This window comes from Scardinius erythrophthalmus, assembly GCF_964197995.2.
Source record: "Scardinius erythrophthalmus genome assembly, chromosome: 4".
NCBI lineage: Eukaryota > Metazoa > Chordata > Actinopteri > Cypriniformes > Leuciscidae > Scardinius > Scardinius erythrophthalmus.
The window spans coordinates 6,814,676-6,835,028 of record NC_138224.1 but is presented as its reverse complement, the minus strand read 5'-3'; the positions used below and the strand labels follow the sequence as shown (position 1 = coordinate 6,835,028).

General features: G+C 38.3%; 1 protein-coding gene across 1 annotated transcript in view; it reads right to left on the bottom strand.

The window, feature by feature from the left end:
* The window catches only part of rassf3 (Ras association domain family member 3), a 35,298-nt gene that overhangs the window by 9,666 nt on the left and 5,279 nt on the right, over positions 1 to 20,353 (bottom strand). The window contains exon 2 of the mRNA XM_081364208.1: positions 17,360 to 17,493. Within this exon, the coding sequence (XP_081220334.1) occupies positions 17,360 to 17,493 (134 nt within the window). The remainder of the gene's footprint in view (positions 1 to 17,359; positions 17,494 to 20,353) is intronic.

The window sequence follows — 20,353 nt, the reverse complement described above, 5'->3', positions numbered from 1 at the left end:
GGGGTGAGAACGTCTCTGCGGGGCCCGTTAAGCTGTTGAGTGCGTGCAAGGGATCGCAGCTCAACACATCAGCTTGTGCCGCCTATGGGTTCAGTGATGTGGTCTCCTTCAGCTCTCTGAGGGTTGTTCATTAGCCAGGCTGAACCATGCATGTCGGTTATGTAAACTCTGATGGTGCCCACAAAGTAATAGTGAGACCTTACGCCCGCTTGATTTCAGTGCCCCAACATGGTCTTTAAACAATGTAGACCTAGGAATTGATGTTGATATGTCTAGCTAGGAGTGGTTTGTCAAGGTACTGCTGACGTAATGTTTGGGAAAGTAGACACCATCAGCAATATGAACAGAAGGCTGTGCAGAACTAAACCAGGAAGGACAGGGTTAACACGGATGCCTCTGCACAGCAGAGTGTGACAAAGGCAAAATAAACACTAGGCCGATGAGGTAATGCGACAGAAAAAGCAGCTTTACCTCCCTTGTTGTGAGGGATTGTGTCCTCGCTCTCATGTGGAGCAACGCATTCCGAGAGGACAGAGAATAAGAAGAACAGGTTAAAGGTATCCCTGAGGTCCGACTGGACCGTCTCTACTTGTCAGAGATCAAAAGGAACATTAGTCAAAACATTAAAGGGAGAAAGTTAACTCAGCACACTGTAGGCCCTATGGTGTCCTTAGCTGATAAGCTAGACCGGAGGGTGTGGCATGTGGTTATGTTATGGTTTTTGTTCCTCGTTTTTAGTCATGCATTGGCTGATTTCTGTCACACATGGTGGTCACGGCATACTCGACTTAAGTGAAACAGGACACACGAGGTGCGACCAAACTGGTTTTTCAGGGGCACTCCTACCTAACAAACTCTTGACTTCTGCAGATAAAGCACTTGATATCATCTGTGATACTGACAGACGAGTTAGATTAGCGTGTCCATCAGAAAAAACGATCAAAAGGCTTGGCGGACAAGGCAATCGAAAGACAACCTGCTTTTTATTTTTAGCTGAGCTTTTGCAGGGGATTTTCGGGCACGCCTATAATGACTGCAACTCATCACGCTTGCCAATGTACACTGATCTGCAAGCTCTAACAAAACAGCCCCTTCTCATTCCCCCTACCCCACAGGAAGGCCCTGGTCACCACACCTTTCCTCCCCAACACATTCTTCAGCTAATGGAGTTTCTGACGCGAGCAGAAGAACCGGTCAATGCCCTTATACAAAGCAAAGGCTGAACTCCAGTCACTGGGCGATTGTTCGACAACCGAAGGCATAAAAATTACTATTCTGTGTGTCTTCCTACTCAGCAGGACAGTAGGCAGATTAGACTGCATGATGTGATTCTAGAATAGTCAGAACTACAGGGAGGTTTACAGAATACAGGAAACCACAGCCAACAAGAATAGAGAGAATAGAAAAGGTACTTATTGTGAGCTTGGGGAACACTCACACCAAAGCTCATCAACTGGTTACATTAGTGACAACACAATTCATGTTGTGAAACAAAAATCTAGTGTCAAAATTCTGAAATGTTTAGTTTAAGGGGTGTTGAGTTGCATTGCCTACAATCCCTGTTGCCTCAAATCTTCAATAAATGTAAAAATCTATGTAAAAATAATGTCTTTTGGTTTCTCTCTTTCCATAAATCTAAATGCTTTCGCAACCAGCACAGTTCATGAGGCTATCTTTCCATGCAGGTATATGACTCATGGGTGTCTTTCATTTTAATTACTATATAACATTGCCTCACATGGAAACGTACACATGCCTTTATACAACAATCAGACATTGTCCTTTAACCCTCAATGCTCTCCTAAACTTCCTTCTACAAATTACAGTTTCATAACTCTGTTTATGTCTGCAAGGAATGGCAACAGAACAAGAAAAAAAAAATACCATAATGTATATTATGAAAGCTAGGTGTGGGCCTATTCATTTTGTTACAGACAGAGAGTGAAAAACATCTGATGAAAATAAAACATTGTTAGAAGAACTGTAATGGTATTATTAAGTACTCATATTGGTACTTGGTCTCAGCAAGGACCCAAATGTACTTCTACTTGATATGAAAAAAAAAGTGGTATCGGTGCATCCCTAATCTCCTCTGTTGCTCTCCACAACAGACAGGCCAATTATAACACAAAAGCCCCTCAAGGACTCTTACGAGCTGTTTTCATTGGAAAAGCATGACCAATACCTCCCAGCAATTTCCATCCCAACGTCATAAAGCTCTGCTGGGATAGTAACTTGTGACTGACAGCTTGGTTTCGAGGTTCAGAGTTTTCACTGATCAAGAAGGGCCATTCTAGACCTTCAAACATATTTCTTGGTACTTCACAATATTCCCAAGAAGGTGTCTGTGACTTAGCCTACTTAGGAATTATGGGTAAACTTAGCTTCAAAGATTACTGATAACATAGGATATGCGCTGAAACATAAAAACAGGGTGTGGTTTGTTTTGCTTGTAACTGAAGGCAACACTATACTGTAAAAAGAAGACTTCTTAAGAAAGTAGGGAACTTTAGCCCTTTACAAACCAAAAAGACTCGTCCTTCATGCTCAATGCAGAATTGAATATGATCCTGGGCTGATTCACAACAGAGAGGAAGTAGAGCTGTCTGACTCACCAAAGCGGCCCAATTGATCATAACAAAACCTGTCAGGCCAGATGGGGAATACAGTGACTTCACTGAGCTCAGAAAAAAATTACATACAACCTCACTGTATTACGTCCCAAGTCATTATTATGCCAACTTACCACAGCTGTGGCCAACTGTGAGAAATTGAAGAAGTTGCTCATCTGTTGTTTTTGACTGAAGAGATGCCACACAAAGCTGAAATATGAAACCACAAACCAGAAAATGTCCAGCTAAAATGCCAAATCTGACATATTAGGTAATAAATATAGGCCAAAGGGGGAAGATACATGACGTCAAACAGGCCTCCGTTCGCCTGAAAGACCTTCAGAATCATGTCCAGCTAATTTGCAGTTGGAGAACAAACAGAGTCTTTCAAATTTATCATTAACAGGATGTACTCTCTGAGAACATTTACTTGTGACAAAAATTAACCCAGGAAGGGGAGTTTTAACTAGAAGATCTGCAACTAACAGCAAAAACAAAACAAAAATAAGATTTTGCACTAAGAATGTCATGAATCTAACACTAAAAATCATGATATAGCTGTGAAGATAATCTGTGAAGATATAGCTGTGAAGATATTTGGGATATAGGATACATTCACCACAGCACAGTGCTCAGCGATGATGTCATTCCAGGGAAGTGATGGCTTAGGAATGATTTCAAAGAAAGAGGTAAAATGAAAGAGGCTAAGATCAAATGTGACACATGCCAGGTGCAAGCCATGTGATGTACGCACTCAAAGAACTTATCCGGTTTCAAAGTCACATTTACCAAACTGTGCCTTATCTCCTCACTCAAACGTGGGTGTGTTTTTTCTAGCAAACGATTTCATACAAACAACTAGACTAACATGAAAGTTATATATACAAATTGAAGATTGGAGATGAAAGGACTAAAGGCCATTTTAGGTTTTAAAATGATAGGGATAATGGAAGCTTCAACTAATATTTATCCCGAATAAGGTGCATGTACAAAACTGTCAACAGTTAGATAAAATCAAATCCAGGAAGCGATAAAACTCTAGGAAAACTCGGGAGTCTAAGCGCCATTTCCTGATGGATCCATATCTCCAACTGTAAAACACAGATATATTTAACAGCACAGAGCTTTCTTTGAATTAAAACATGATCTAGTCCATAATCACAACTGCAAATGGGCCAAACTTTAACTAAAAGACCCGTTCTAGTTCTAATACCACACAACATGTGTTAATGCAAACACTAACAGAGGAGACTTTAAGACTAGCTTTATTGTTCTAATTCATTGGCAATGTTCAAATGTTGGGCCTTATTTATGAAACACAAGCAGAACTAAATTATTGTCATTTTATTTTACGTACTCCAAACTTCAACAGGTAATTCCCAAACCATGGCATGTGTTCCCAATGTCAGCTGGAGAGTTTATCTGCTGACTGGGTAGAGGTTTTGTGTGACATTCAGCCAATGGACCGCAACATTGCAAGACCAAGAAACAACTGCCTTCATCTAGTCTTATCTTCCTCTTAACTGTAATTACAGCTCTTCTCAGAGAAACTGCAACCAGATGCTCTACATGTGTGGATCCACATGAGTTTAACAGAGCCGTGACCATGAGCAATGAGGGAGAGATTGCGATGTGTAGGTAAATGTCAACTTTTGACCTGTTTTCAAAGCATGAGGACAATCAAATGCCTCTCCATAATCACAACTGCAAATATATATATATTAAAAAAGCAAACTTGTGAAATGCTGACAGCATGCACAAAAGCAATCAGATTGACAGGGGTCTTGAGGATTTAACAGCTGTTGTTAATCCATGCATTGACTATTTATGTTGGAAAATAAGTTTAGACTTTAAAAAAAAGTGCTGTTAAATGTTTCTATCATCAAAGGCAGTTTGTAATAGGGCACTGGACAAACACACACCTGGATGATAATCAAATAGCCTACTGCTCCATGATGCACAATGCTACATTGTGGGCTAATCAGATTAAATGGCAATGCTCTCTTCATGATGATGAAAACAAACACAGTGGCCTACTGGAGCCTTGTAATCTAATGCTTTCCTAAACTGTCAAAAATATTGCTCCAGACCTTGTTTTGATTTCTTAATAATTTGGTTTTGTGTAATGCAGGATCTGAAACCACTCAACCCTGTCCGTTCGTGCAACAGTGAGCCATTACAGACGAGCAAACAAAGTGAAATTCTTTCCATTCTGTGATGCAAGGGCATAAAACATGAACTTAGACAAAACAGCAGCACAAAAAGTGTTTTTTCATGGTATGAACAGAAATTATCTGGAGAAACTTTTTGCTTTTCACTCTGCAGTATTAACAGCATGACCGTTTCACATCGCCTTCTCTAAACAGTTTCCCTTATGTGAAGGTCTGACACTACAATCCATTTTTTAAAGCACATGTCTAGGTCAATACTAGATAAATACTAGATATAAAATACTAGATATATCAATTTAAGTTTAAGTTTTGTAATTGTCAAAAACTGTAATGATTCTTATTAGAGTATACAGTATTTTTTATTTTAATTAGCATTAATGAAAGACAGTGCAACAAATACTACAATTATGCATTGTCTATTTTGAGGGGAACTTAATCACCCCCAAAAAAGTTACTTTTTTCTTGAAGCAAGGTACAATTTCTGTCTTTCTCACTATTTTGGTGTGAAATTATGTTTTTGACTGGTTTTGTGAGATTTATTCAACCAGTCTTTTACAATTTACAGTGAGGCCAATTAATCCAATCTTTTAAATGCTAAAGATTTTGTCGGACCGTTCATGAATTGTACATAGCAGTGGAAAAGTTCTACTCTATTCTAGTTTGTTTGAGAAGATATGGGCATTATGATATAAACATTTACTCTCAGTCCCTTGAATAGCAGCGTTTCCAGCGCACATACTCTATCTGGATTTACAGCAAGTATCCTCTACGCAGGATTCTTAGATCTGCTCTCGTGTAAACTCAGACTGGAGTCAGCTCAGGTCTGCATTAACATCCTTCAAGATTTAGTTTTATCTTTCTGAGCGTGGCTGACATGAAAGTCTTCATCTAATGCTCAGTGAGTGCATGAACTCCTGCAGGTACCAGACGCAATCCACGTCATCAATGTGATTAACGGTCAAACGCACCTGCTCCTCATGAGGAATTAATGTAATGACTCAAAATACTTTACTCAAAATATCAGTATCTGACGGCTGAAACACAGCAAGCGGAAAAGCTCAGGATAAACCTGGAAATCCTTGTGAAACAATGGATGAGAAACTTTCACAAGAGGCTAAGTTTCTTTGTGCTTTCAGTGCCTATGTTGGCAAAGCATGCGAATATCCAAGGCCAATGACGTCACGTCATGCACAAACCATCCGCCACCAAATGGAAGGTTGCCACAAAAACAAAGCAAGTTACAGTAAACAAGCACACAAATACAAAAATCTACAGGTAGAGTAGTGGCAGTCTATAAACATGGGCTTCTGTATTCATCCACAGCAGATTTTGAGTTTGATCACTAATTTAATTTCCCTCATTCATGCCCTGAGATATAAAAACAGCCTGCAGACTGTAGATAAGGTCTGTCTTTCTTTAAAACCTTTTTCACCATAATTGTCCTTAAAAAGCAAATCTCTGAAAAGCAGGAAAACTGTTTCAGCAATTCTAACTTCAACAACACAATTCACACTCTCTCTTCCAAGCCACTGTAAATATAATCGGCTGCTTAATGGAAAGTGAACTCAGCCGTTGCCTAAATACTGTATAGACTGCATCTGTACTGCTTTCTGAAGTTGAAATGAAGTATAATAAATTATTCAACATATATACATTTACGTTTATATTCAATATAAACATTACCGATTTTCATTCCAATAAATTGAGCCATTATGGTCATTGGTTACAATGTTTCTCTGTAGGAACTGAGCGTTGTGGCCCACACAAACCCCCATCATGATCCTGCTGTTTTGCAGGCCTGTCCTAGCAGCTGTTTCCCAGGGTCAGTGCGTTTGTGGCATGCAAGAGGTGACGAAACAGATGAAGTACAGGGCATGTCTGCTCCGCTTTACAATGACACTTTACTTTTGTAGATGCAACAGTATCTATTTGCATCTTGCGCATACTTTGCAGTGCTCTTTGAATTTTTGGTTAGTTTCGTTGATGATGAAATAGTTAGGGAGTTGGGGGGTTGGGCGTCTTTGGCAGAATGAAGTAACAGGAAGTGAGCTATAGAAATGTGACAGGCTGTTTAAGGAACTGATTCATTCCTTTCTGAGCAATTCCTTCTAAAGTTGCTACATTACACAATGGCTAGTCATACACTGCATGTGTAGCGTGTGCAATATAAAAGTCTGGAATTGATACATCAAGACTTTATAACAGACTCATAAGTCTGAGAGTAGCCTTTCTACTGGCTAGAGAGTCAGTTACCTTTTAAGGCAGAATGATAGTTAATAAAGTGTAATGGACTGATCTGGAATGCTCTCACTGAGCTTGCTGTAATGCATCCTGGGATTGCCTTTGCAATGGTAACAAGCCTATGATGCCTTAAAATGATGCCTTTATAGGCAGCTCAATGGGTTTTGGGAAAGAGTCCTAGACACCCAATAAAACAATCTGCAACAGTTTCCCCCGGAAAATTGAAGTCACATGACAGCATTTACATCGTGAAAACTTGTCTCTGCAGACATTTTTCTCACAATCGGGTAATTGACATAAGTGTGGGGGTGAAACTATGAATCTTTTCTCTTTGAGCTCCTCTTGCAGTCACACATGACTGAGTAGAGGCCATATTCAAATCACATGGGGTCAGTCACACTGACTGCAGTTTTAATAGAAACTCAGTCTCAGACAGCCAAGTAAAACTGAAATTATGAGCAGTTGTCTTTGATACGTTGGCATATGATGTCAGCCAATTGACAACCACATTAAGCATGAAAAAGATAGTGAACAAAACAGCTTTCATGAGCTGAGAGTGACCTACTTTATCATAACTTCCCTGCCATGATGGCATGACGTAATGCTTTTAAGTAAAATCAGACGTCATACACAATCAAATAACACCCTTAATAATGATAATATGCATAATAAATCTAAACAAACTAGTGTTAAGTGTGCAGTACTGTGCTAAACCCATAATTAAGCCTATTAAAGATGACCATGTAGCAAAATTAATTATAGAATCCTCTTCAATGCCCATTCAGTGTTTTAAAAAGTATTTTCTCAATACAATTTGACACAAAGAGGCTTTATCTTAGGTCATTAAAATCATGAACATGCCTGCAGGTATAGCTACCTCATAGGCCTACTGTAACATTCACGTATGCAACAAGTTAAAAAACAGTAAGATAATACAGTATGTCATGCGTATGGTTAAAATAAAATTTAGACTCAGGTTCAAACACTATAAATCAATGAGCTGTTGTGCTTATATTTTTTTTCATATAAATTCAAAGCAACAGCTGATCCCAAAAACGCAATGTGGCACGTAAGCTTCCAAAAAAAAAACAAAAAAAAAAAAACAAGCAAGTAAATAAACTGATATAAATAAATGTAAATATGATCACCTTGATGTTCGTGGGTTTAACCGAAGGCTTTTTGAACAGGGAGGTTCTGGCAGTGAAAAAATATTCCTCTGAATCCTCTTCCAAACTACTGTATCCACTACTCATTGTGCTCGTCCACGACATTTGAAGAGAAACTCGGACACATCCAAAAATAGGCTTTATATTCGCGCATATAACTGTACTGTATGATAAAATCAAACGGAGGACTGAGTCAACGCTGCGAAACGTGAACCGCGCGAGTCACTGTCGCTCCCTAACCCTCGGCTGTATTTCTCTCTAAAAGTCGATGCAGTCGCCAAATTCCCCAAAAACTTTTCCGTTTCTGTTTAAATTATGTAATACCTATATATAATAAACGTATTAAGTGTGGACAATACTTAAAATGTTTTAAACCATCAAGGAAAACACGTCCAGTCGAGTCCTTCCCAAACACGTTCAAACTAAACTGAGTTCAATAAACCGGAGCGACTCGCTGGAGAGAACACACCCACATACACACACACACACTGAGGAGCATTTCCTCATTCACTGGCTCCTGTTGCGTCCCCTACCTGCGCACCTGATTAATGTTTTTACTAAAGATCTTTTCATAAACGACGGCAAGGGTAAGTTAATAAGAAATATTAAATAAATGTTCGGTAAAAACAAAGCTTAATTTATAAGTAGTAGCCTAATAATCAGGAGAAACAATTCTTCCTCCGAGTAATAGAGTCAAAGTCCATTTAAGACTATATATATATATATATATATATATATATATATATATATATATATATATATATATATATATATATATATATATATATATATATTGTTTGTTTAATATAGTTCATTATTTTGTGTGCACGCTGTTGTCAAGCAATGCACAGAAGCAACTTCAAATTAATTGTGGCGGGAATTTTATAACGGCTTCGACAGTGCTTCTCATCCAGTCACAATTAATAGTAGGCTATGAACGCTTCTCCTCTGTCCAAATATCAAAAACACAATTGGAAATCTATTTTAAATGTAAGTTCACTTACCTCTATAAGAATGCAACATACAGATGCAAGTTTTCTTATTTTCCTTCTTTGAAACATAGCATGGACAACTTCTGAAGTTGGTGCAGGCCTACCATCTGAGCTAAAAATATAGGTTTGGGGCATTTAATACAAGGCAGTACGCCCATATGAAAGGGAGTAGCTGTGGACCAATGCAAACATAAGGACTAACTGTGTAAAAGTGGAAGACAGTTTGATGACAGACTTCTGTGAGAGATTTGTGTCTGTGTGTGTGTATGTATGTAATGTATGGCAAGGTAATGTTAATACTTTGACCAATGGTTTTCCACAAGCGTGAGAACAACACCTTAAACATTGTGGAGGCTAATTAACATGTTTGGACAGGGACCTGTGTGTCCATGGTAACAGAGGAAATTGGCTGCCACCACTTTTACAAATTCTCACATTTCAGGTCATGTGATCATGATGACTACAGAAAGAAGTCCACTTAGCTGTTAATTCGGTCCATGTGGAAGCTGGTACTCAGTAAAAAAAATTAAAATAAACCCATTCATCCATTGACAAATTACAAGCCTCATTTTTACGACTTTGTGTCAGACTTAAGGTCTGGTTTTGGATCTACTCCACAAGCAAACCCATTATTTTGGGGGTTAGCTGCTCTTTGTAATTTATCCAAAGATCCTGGGTCCCACTTTTCTATAGATTACAGATACAGTATCTGGAGAATTAGAAAGATGTCCTAACATTACAAAACAAGTAACTTCAGGGAAAGTTTTTCTAAAAAGCTAAATAGTGCTTAAAAGAGCACAACATTTATGGTATTCCAAGCAAATTTGGCTTGGTCAAAACCCATGACAGCCGCAGCTTTGGCTTTCATTATCAGTCAGGCGAAATTCATTACTGCAACCACCGGCAAACAAGCACAGACATTATCTTTACTGTGTTAACAGCTGCTTTGAGGTTATAGCTTATGTTTCCAAACAATTTTCCACTTTATACATGTATATTTTGTATTTAACAGTGCGTCACATATTGTAACAGCCCACCCAGTCAAGAAAAAAAAACATAATTCGTTCCAAAGAGTGAAATCCAAGCAACATCTGCAGTAGATCAAGGACAGGGCAAACCACACCCCACAAACTGCAGCTTTCAAGAAGTTTGGGGAAGGACAGTGCTTAATTTAAACCCAAGAACATGGAGAAGACCTAAAAATACCCTGTCGGACAAGGAACGGCCAAATCATGCAACCCAAAGGCATCAGTGGTAGGTCAGTACGATGTCAAATTAGCACAATCTCATGGCCATTCGCAACTATTTTACGTTTTGGTGAATTGGTGGTTAATTTGTATGCATTTGTACGATCCCATTTGTATGTTTTAATCTGCTAGCAACAGTTGGGTTTGGGGTGAAGCTTTGTGCTTTTTATTCTAAGAACTGTACTCTTTCATTCAGATCTCACAGTATGAATTTATTCGAAATCTCAGAAAATAGTTACGTTGAATTAACAAACATTTTCAACCAAAAACAATTCTTATTCTAGAGAATATATCTTTTTATAATGTGTTAATTGCTGTTGCAACACAAACTTGTTGAATTGCACAATAAATTTAAGTGGAAGTACCCTCCATAAATCAGTGTTATCAAGGAGCGTGTGAAAAGGTTTCGCCCCGCTAGGAGACTCATTCCATGTCCACTACAGAACAATAGGGTCTGGCAAGAGGGACACAGAGGTGACCTGTGACTGCAACCTGTAGTTTTTCTGGCTGTGGGCCGTAGGCTTCATTATACATTACCCACATTCCTTTGCTAAAGGGGAGTGGCTCATGTTCTCAGCACAGAGGCACTGTTTATGTGCCGGAATTTGCATGAAGGCATGTGGAATGTCTCGCAAATCAACTTCAATTTCATTTACATACGCACAGAGTTTACTGTGGATATGCGGATGACCTCAGGAAGTACACACCTTACTACGCTCAATGTCTGATCTGGCAGGGTGTGGTTTGAGAGGTCAGAACGTAAAGCTGTTTCAGTCCTTTAATTGTCCCAAATTATAAGGCTAAACCTATCATGACAAATTGTTACATGTACAGTGTTTGCTCTTTAATTATACTTCAAGAGACCATTGAATTAAGGTAATGTTAGAGAATTTCTTTGTTGACAAAGATGGCTGTAATTATGAAAATTAATTTTAGACAATTAGTAGCAAACCTTTACACACCTTTCCACACAAAAAATCACAAGTGACTTAAATCTATTTTTATTTGAGGAAACCAATACTGTAAAGCAAACGCCAGCGCCCAAAGGCACAGCACGATAACAAAGACACTATTGATATTTTTTATTTTGGGATGCTCAAGATATGAATAGTGATCTTAAAAAATCAGAGGGAAGCTGAAACAGACAGTGACCTCAGCTTCTCAGTCTAAACGCTAGCGAGATCCAAGCCGAGATCAGGGTTTTCTACACAAACAATCAGTGTTCACTATCCCTAGATGGAAATCATGGTCTTTTCTCCAGCCAAACCTCACAAATCCAGACAGTAAAGGAAGACTAAATAGAAGGTAATTTGGTACCAGAATGCACACAAAGGACACCCACAGTTAAGTCTAACCCCAGTGCAGGTTCTGTCTTGTCTTGTGGTGGGTTTCAGAAGGTCTCTTGAAGTCTTTAAAGACTCTTTGTATGTCAGTCTGGTTTCTACAGTGCATACAGGCACAAAGATCTATGTTATCTTACAATCTTTTAAACTCTGCTATACCCCAGGAAAGCATCTACTTTGGTTTAAATAGTTTTATCTATCTACACATAAACATTGAGCTGAGATGTAACGGACCTCTATAAACAACAGCTTGATTCAAACTCTAGACTCTAGATTGATCCACAATGTGTCCATGATTGAATGAAAAGCGAGTGGAAGGATAAAGATAAGGCCTGATGGATTGTGAGAACAAATTTTTCCATTGCCTCACTCTGGGTACAGTATGCAGGATCCTATGAATTATATGAAATATAGTTTGGTTATTTTACCATTTTAGAGTAAAAAAAATCCAAACATAGTTTTACAGATCAGGTTTGTTATCAGTCCCAAATGCCCGTCCCTGGGCTTTGTACTTCTAGATCCAGCTGAGCCTGTCGGCTATTCCAGTCCTTCTGAATGTGGTGATGGCTGGGAGCAATTAGCAAACACTCATTCATATGCAGAGAAGCTGGGTGCACTTTTCCATGGAAAGATACTTTATTACTGTTTAATATAGTAGTAGCCACAGCAACCACTCAACGGGTCTTCAGTTTTAGGGGCTCCCATGGTTTCATTTACAAACATATAGGCTTGCTTTTGGCTAGCTTGATTAAAAAACACTCTCTCAGGACCTGAGAACTCATATATCCATGCATTGATGCACTACGATTACGTAGAAACTTTTACAGTGTTTAGAAACCAGCAAATTACAATAGTAAGTTCCAGAAGGTTTTTTGGATCAGTGACCTAGTTGACAGAAGGAAGATCTAAAGAAAGAGGCGGAATTAGCTTTTAAAATAGACAGCGTCTAATCCCAGACCTGAGGGAAGACCTATCTGCTTATTCTGCTCTGAGGATAAGAGGGTTTGTCTTGTTTACAGTCGAGTGAACTAAATGTCAAATATGGTCGCAGATTGTGGTCCACCAATAAGGTCAAAGGGCCTGACCTACTGTAGGAGGATATTTAAAGATTCCTTTAGGAACATCATCATGTGACTGTTAAAAGCCAAAGTGAATTCTTGTAGCATTCCAATTCAGCAAAGAATGACATATTTTCCCAAGCTGCGTTACTGGATCAACAATCGTCAAATTGTCCTTTCAAAATCTTTCTAAGCAAATGTCAGTCTAACCCTACACAATGAATGCAATGCTTGAGGTTTGATATATAAATCAGATGTCAGTGAATGCTATAATACAGGCCTTTACAGGCCTTACTTAATTTCAGCACTCAAAGATCAGCTGGACTTTGGGTCCAACCCATTTAGCATGTTCAGCACTGATGCTTCATTACACATTTTCACATGATAGCATGTGTTGTGTGTTCCAACAGAATATAATAATGTGTTCCAATAGAATGGCATGAATAACCTAGTCAAACATCATGTTATCTGTTACATCTGAAATCAGTTGCAGGCAGAAATAGTACGCAGGAATAACTAGACCCAATGTGACGCAGAGCCAAATCAAATCAGTCTAAGTGAATCAGTCAGTTGATCTACAATCATTTCACATGACTGTCCGGACCTGATGCTGTACCTCAGATGTGAACTTTAACTAAAATATCTGTCCTTCTCTTCTGACAGTAACTGGCTTACATGAACAAAATTCAATTCTAAACATACAGTAAACTTGACCAATAGAGACCCGATTGTGTGACATTTATCCCAATTTCTTGGGAGTCACATGGGTGTGTGGTTAGTGCGGTGGAGTTCAAGCTTTGCCTCTTGCATTCTGGACCAGCTTCACCACCCAAAGAGTTCCCAGCATTCAGCTCACGCCTGCCAAAAAACTGCTGCCTCAGAAAAAAAATGAACGACACACATTATCCTGCTGAATACTTGTGCTGAATCTCAACTTTAACATGCTTTTTTTGGGAGCACTCATCTACAAAACAAGTTTGACAAAACAATGTGTTACAATAAGAACATATATAGATGTTCTTGATGGTCTCTCCCGCTGGCTTACAGTGATCTTTGGTATGTGCAAATGGGTGGGCACAATTGGAGCTTAGTAGTTATTGTGGTCAATGCACCTCTGTTTTTGTTTTTCTATCTGTGCTTGAGTCTAATGTGATGTGCGCAAGACGTGCTTGTGTGTGTGTGTGTGTGTGTGTGTGTGTGTGTGTGTGTACTCGGTTATGCTGCAGGCATCCTGTGACTGTTTCCTGACAGGAAACTCTCTCTTTCCTACATCTTTCTGTTTGTTCCTTTTCGTTCGGATCATATTTACCGTACACCTCTGTTTCTTTCTCAGGCTCCGCACACAATATTGCTGATCCAACAGTACAGCAATAATACAGCAGTGTTCTCCAAGGTAAACCACTTTACAGTAAGCCATGCAAAGTCTCAGATATGAATCACCCTTACACTCTGAACAGACATACTCATGGATTTATAAAGCTATATTTGTAAAATAGACTGTTCTTACATTAAAATTGGATTAGATGAGCCAAGAATGCAAAATAACAAACTATATTACTTGGTTTAGATATGTACCTGTTAACCAGATATTAGGAATTAATTCACCTGTAAATATAATGTTTGTTTTGGGTAATTAATATAAATATTGGTGAAAGACTTAAACTTAAAAAAAAAATGAAATACAAATAAATTAAAGCTAAATACTAAACATTTTAACTAAAATTAAAGTTAATAATGCATACTCAAAAAATATAATCTTCGGGAATTACATTTGCTCAACAAACTTGATGTTATGTTTTGATGTCATTTTTCTCTTGTATTTTATCAGTGGTCTGTTTTTGCATTATTGAGTGGGTGTTACATGTAAACACCCTGTCCTCCCTACATCCCTCTCTCAACCGTCAGCGTTTGTGTGACCTTGTCTGGCCCTGTGTAACGTGGCTGACTCAACCGACTGTCTTCAGGGGGAGGGGGCTCCTGGTCTGGAATGTTGGGTCTATATGAAGAGTCAAACACACGCACACTAAAATGAATGTTAGACTCGTCCATGTTTAGACTGACACAGACAGCTGGTTCCTCACTGTCCTATGAGAATATCCACACCCATGTTTAATCCCAAATTACCAACGAACCAACTTCAGACCTCACACACACACGATACGGCACCTTCTAACACAGCACTGCGTACTAAACATCCATATTACAAATAAACTAACAGCATAATGATGTGATTAATGGCATCATTGTACAGTACATTCACTTACATTTAATTTGTGGTATATGTCACACACACACACACACACACACACACACACACGCACACACACACACACACACACACAAAAAAAACAGACATAACAGCCTGTTGGGTTGAGTAAGTTACTCTAAAAAGTAAGTAATTACTAGTTACTAATTACCTCTTCAACAGTTTAATTAGATTACTGTACTAATTACTCTCTCTAAAAAGAATTTAATTACTTATAACTAATTACTTTCTAAATCCCATATCAAACTCAACAAGCTGAATAATACAGGGAATGAAACTGTTTTAATTCTTTCAAATAACTACTATAAAATTGCATGAATTATGCTTAAATTGAACAAACAATTTAATAGGAGAAGGTTACATAATAAACATACTATTTAACATCAGACAATAGATTTTGATCTACCCACTGTTGTTTTATATAGAATTGTTCTAGTTTATAGCCTACTAGTGTTTCTAAACTCCAGTCCTCGGGACCCTCTGCTCTGCATATTGTGTATGTCTCCCTTATTTAACACACCTGATTCAGATCATCAGCTCGTTAGGATAGACTCCATGAACTGAACCGAGTGTCAGGTAAGAGAGACATCCACAATGCGCAGAGCAGCGGGTCCCGAGGACTGGAGTTGAGAACCACTGGTTTATACCAGTCCGATCTCATGGCATTTCATACAAGGTCGCTAATTCGTACAAATTTGTATGAGAGAGGTCGTACGGTTTAGCCCCCTCATAAAACGCATACGAATTGCCATGAGATCGGATTGGTCTATACACAGTTTTTAGCTAATTTAATTAATTCAATTACAGAAAAATTAAGAGTAATCCCTTACTTTACTTTTTCAAGGGAAAAGTAATTAAAGTACAGTAACTAATTACTTAGTAATTAGTTACACCCGACACTGATAACACCACATTTGTGGCCATACTGTTACATAATAAAAATTGTCTTGGCATCCATTCAGCGTTTTTTTTTATGCGATATCCCAAAATGTGCATTAAAATAGGTGGATGGAAACAGCTAATTTGACAATGAAATATCTGGGAATTAAGAAAATTAAGTCTAGTTTTAGGACTACTAAGGTTATTTTCATGATAATTAAGCACATTTCCCCCTCAAATTCTCACTACTGTAATGCTAAAAAATCTCTCATTAATGTAAATCGTGTCTGCACTTCATAACAGCAAAAACTTCCATGCATTTCTTCAGGTCTACTTTACAAACGTTCTTTAAATAATATTTAAATCATATACTGATTTTTTTCACTTCACCCTAAGGTTACTAATAATTTGGGGGAATAAATGTTTCCAATTGTCATGAAAATAATATCAAATAAAATGCTAAATATCCAAATGCTAAATATTTCTGATTTTGGAGTGCAAATATATAATCAGAATCACTTTTCTATTCCAAACAGTCACGATACAGTTCGGATCTGTAGCCACAGTAACACAGCAGTTTACATATTCCAGTATATCTCTACGCCGCACTAAACTGACAGACCTGGATTAGTGTGAATAGCACACATACCACACTAACTTGTGTGTTGACCCCGCCAGGTCAAACACACACTGCTCGTCTTTCATTCATACAGCACAGTTTACAGAGCGTTGGGAGTGATAGTTTTAGACTAGCACAGGCACATGAGAACAAAACTGGACACTATGGGGACCAGAGGAATTCTGCCCAAGAGTAATATCCTGCTATTGTTAGTTCCATGCCAAGTGCAGTGGGAATGTGTGTGTGTGTGTGTGTGTGTGTGTGTGTGTGTGTGTGTGTGTGTGTGTGTGTGTGTGTGTGCTCACATAACAGTGTATCATCCTTTAGCTAAGTCACACCATTCCATTAAACAGGTCTAAGTGAGGACTAAAGAAAAGCAATAATTAGTATGACCAAACTATGATCAATACACCCATAGTAGAAAAAATGTCAACACATGATCTCAGCTAATGTCCGTACTAAAAAACGATATGCTTCTCCATTAATCTGTTATCTGCCAATAAAGATTCAAATAACATACACAAGACCAGGTGACCAAGAATGAATATAACATTGCTCAGTCTACATTTACAGCAATACTGAGAGACTAGTTTAGGTCATGTATCTGGAATTTTACTCCCCCCTGTGGTCACACCTAACCATCACTAGCAGATGTGTTGATTCTTAACATTCTCTAAGAGTTTAAATTTTTTATTTTAGTTTAGATTGAACTGAATGTGCATGTAAACGTGAAACCACGCACAAATAATCTCTGTCTGTACTCACGCTGTGTGAGGACTGGTTGTTGTTCAGATGGTCCTGAGCAAGAGCGCTGAGTGGGCAGCCATTGATGGATCCGTTCTGATGGCAGTCTAGCGCCACCTGGTCACGGCACTGAGCATGACATGTGTATTTGCAACCTGGAGGAGAGGAAACAGGAACAGACAGCAGTTACTCCCACAGTATGCTTCAAATAATACCCTTTTAAAACTTTTATACCTAAAACCGACCTGAACTCGTTGCCTCAATGTAATAACATTGCAGTACATTTGTAAAAAGTAAATATTTGCATGTTGCTAGAGCATTTCTGATGTGTTTTGAGTGGTTTTACCACTGAAGGTGTAGTTTTGCAAGGTGTTATGGATAACAAAAGCCCACTATATGATGCGAGTCCATCCTTTCACACCTTTCCTCAACAAACGTTTGTTGTTGTTGGAGATTTAGTGAAATACGATGGTTTTTCTGGTGGGCTAAATGGAAATTTTGGTTTGCAAAAAATATGCCGCACATGCAAATTTTTTACGTAGAAAAGTATAGTCATGTGTTTAAGAACGATCACCAACACATTAAGACAATCTTTATAGTAATGTGTTTTACATGTATATATAATATGTATTGCCTGTGAAAACTTCTGGACTTAAAGTTATGTATACTTCCACATGCATAAGAATAAATGTTTTCTGATGCTGAAATGAAACAAAATCATATAGACATTAAGAAGAGCATCCTCTGCTTTCCAGTCCTCACTAGAGCCACTGTTCACAGAAAACATGACGCATAACCACATGCACTTGCTTATTCATGCACATGTTGATTTCATAAGGCATTTTTCAATGACTAAAAAACCTTTTGTGCTTTTATTTCAGTTCCCGTTGCTGTTATGACCTACCTGAAGATTGAGACTTGACTTGCTGAGTAATTTTGCCGTAAAGTTTGCAGAACGCTGCTCCCATCCCACTGAAGCATATGAGTGATGACGCTTTCTGTCTCGAAAGCTTAACTCACAGCATGCCATCACAAACACAAACGCTCATCCTGTGCAGACCACTCTCAGAACAGAAGGACAAACTTATTTGTCTCTCGCCCATACAATCTCCAAGGTAACTCTCTCTCTCTCTCTCTCTCTCTCTCTCTCTCTCTCTCTCTCTCTCTCTCTCTCTCTCTCTCTCTCTCTCTCTCTCTCTCTCTCTCTCTCTCTCTCTCAGTGTGCTGAGTCGATTGATTTGACTGTCAAATGATGAACGTTTTGCCCAGAAAATGATGGACACTTACAGGAAAGGTGATGAGGGAAGCACTTTGTATTTAAATGAATTTTTAACACTGCTGTAAACACCCCAGATTCATCACCCTTAATATTCAGAATTATTAAACAATTAAACCAATCATTACTTTTACTGTTCTCATTACTGACAGCCATCTAAATCTTGCTCATTCATCCATTATCCACTTTCTGCTCCTCTGGGTTTTAAATACCCAAATTTAATCTCGTCCCCTCAAACAGACAAGTAAAGGAAAATCACAAATAAGATCTTGTTAATGTCTTAAATATTTATGATAGAAAGCAATAAAATTTTCTCATGAGTTTCAGAAGGGATCTCAGAAATCTCAAACTGTGTTCAGATTACCCAAAGTTTGTAATCAGAAGCCAGAATCTCAAACATTTCTCAGTGAATTCTTCAACGACCAAAGCATGTGAGCTATGCTATCCACATTCATATCATAACTTACTGTACGTCAAACGCTCATCGCTTATCTCATATATGTCTTTTTATTTCTCCTTAGGAATTTTAGACATACTGTATAGGACAAAGTTAATGTTTAACTGTAACATCACTGAGATGTTCATCTCATCATCTCTGATTGAACGCTGCTCTTTTTAAAGATCGGCAGAGAGCAGAATGACACTGAGGATGAGCAATGATAGGAGTGTGATGAAAGTGGACCTTTAATACTGGGGCATGATGGGTAATGGTTGCTTAAAGTGCCATTCTTTGCACAGAGCTGCGGTCTTGTCAGTGTAGGAACTGAGCTAATGTATGCACACACACACACACACACACACACACACACACACACACACACACACACACACACAATCTGTTCTGGTCTCTGGGGCGGGTGGGAAGTGCAGACCTGCCTCTTCCTTAATTGCACTTCCCGTAATGAGGGACAGCGCTATCGATCAGGACCTGCCCCAGGAGCAACACACACACACACACACACACACACACACAGAATACTGCCCTCTATCCAGACTGTGGCGTGACAGTGCAATATTTGGGACTGTTTCTAAAACTTTGCATGTTGACAGAGAACAAGTCATTCAAGTTCTTAAATGTTTCCTGCACAAACACATTACCGACAGTAGACAGCTCATATAACACACACACTCAGACTAAACCGTCATTCCCATAGCACTCTCACTTTCTAAACATTTACCACCCTCATAACCAAATAATATTAAGGTTCATTTGATTTCATTAACACTCTAAAAGAAAATATATGCAGCATCCCAATGAACATTCAACCAATTCTATGTAATAAGCGAGATAATAAATAGAGCATCCCTTAATATAATGCATTGAAAACAAAGGTTGACTAAACAATAGATGGGTTTTTGAACTTGCATGAAAAGGAAACGTTTGTAATGGTTCATTTTGTAATTTTTAAAAGCATGAACCTGACATTTAATTAAATTCAAGTTAGCTACTAAATTTAGCCTGATGATAATGCTTACTGTTGAGGCTTTTCTGGTTTTATGACACAATTTATGATTTGCCAATACTACATTTCTCAAAAATCCCCATCAAAGTATACACGCCCTTTCAAAAGTTTGAGGTCAGTAAGATTTCTTAATGTTTTTGAAATAAATCTCTTCTGCTTACCAAGACTAAAAACAGATGCAGTAAAAACAGGAATATTGTGAAATATCATTACAATTTAAAATAAAAGTTTTCTATGTGAATATATTTTAAATATTATATTTTAAAGCTGCATTTT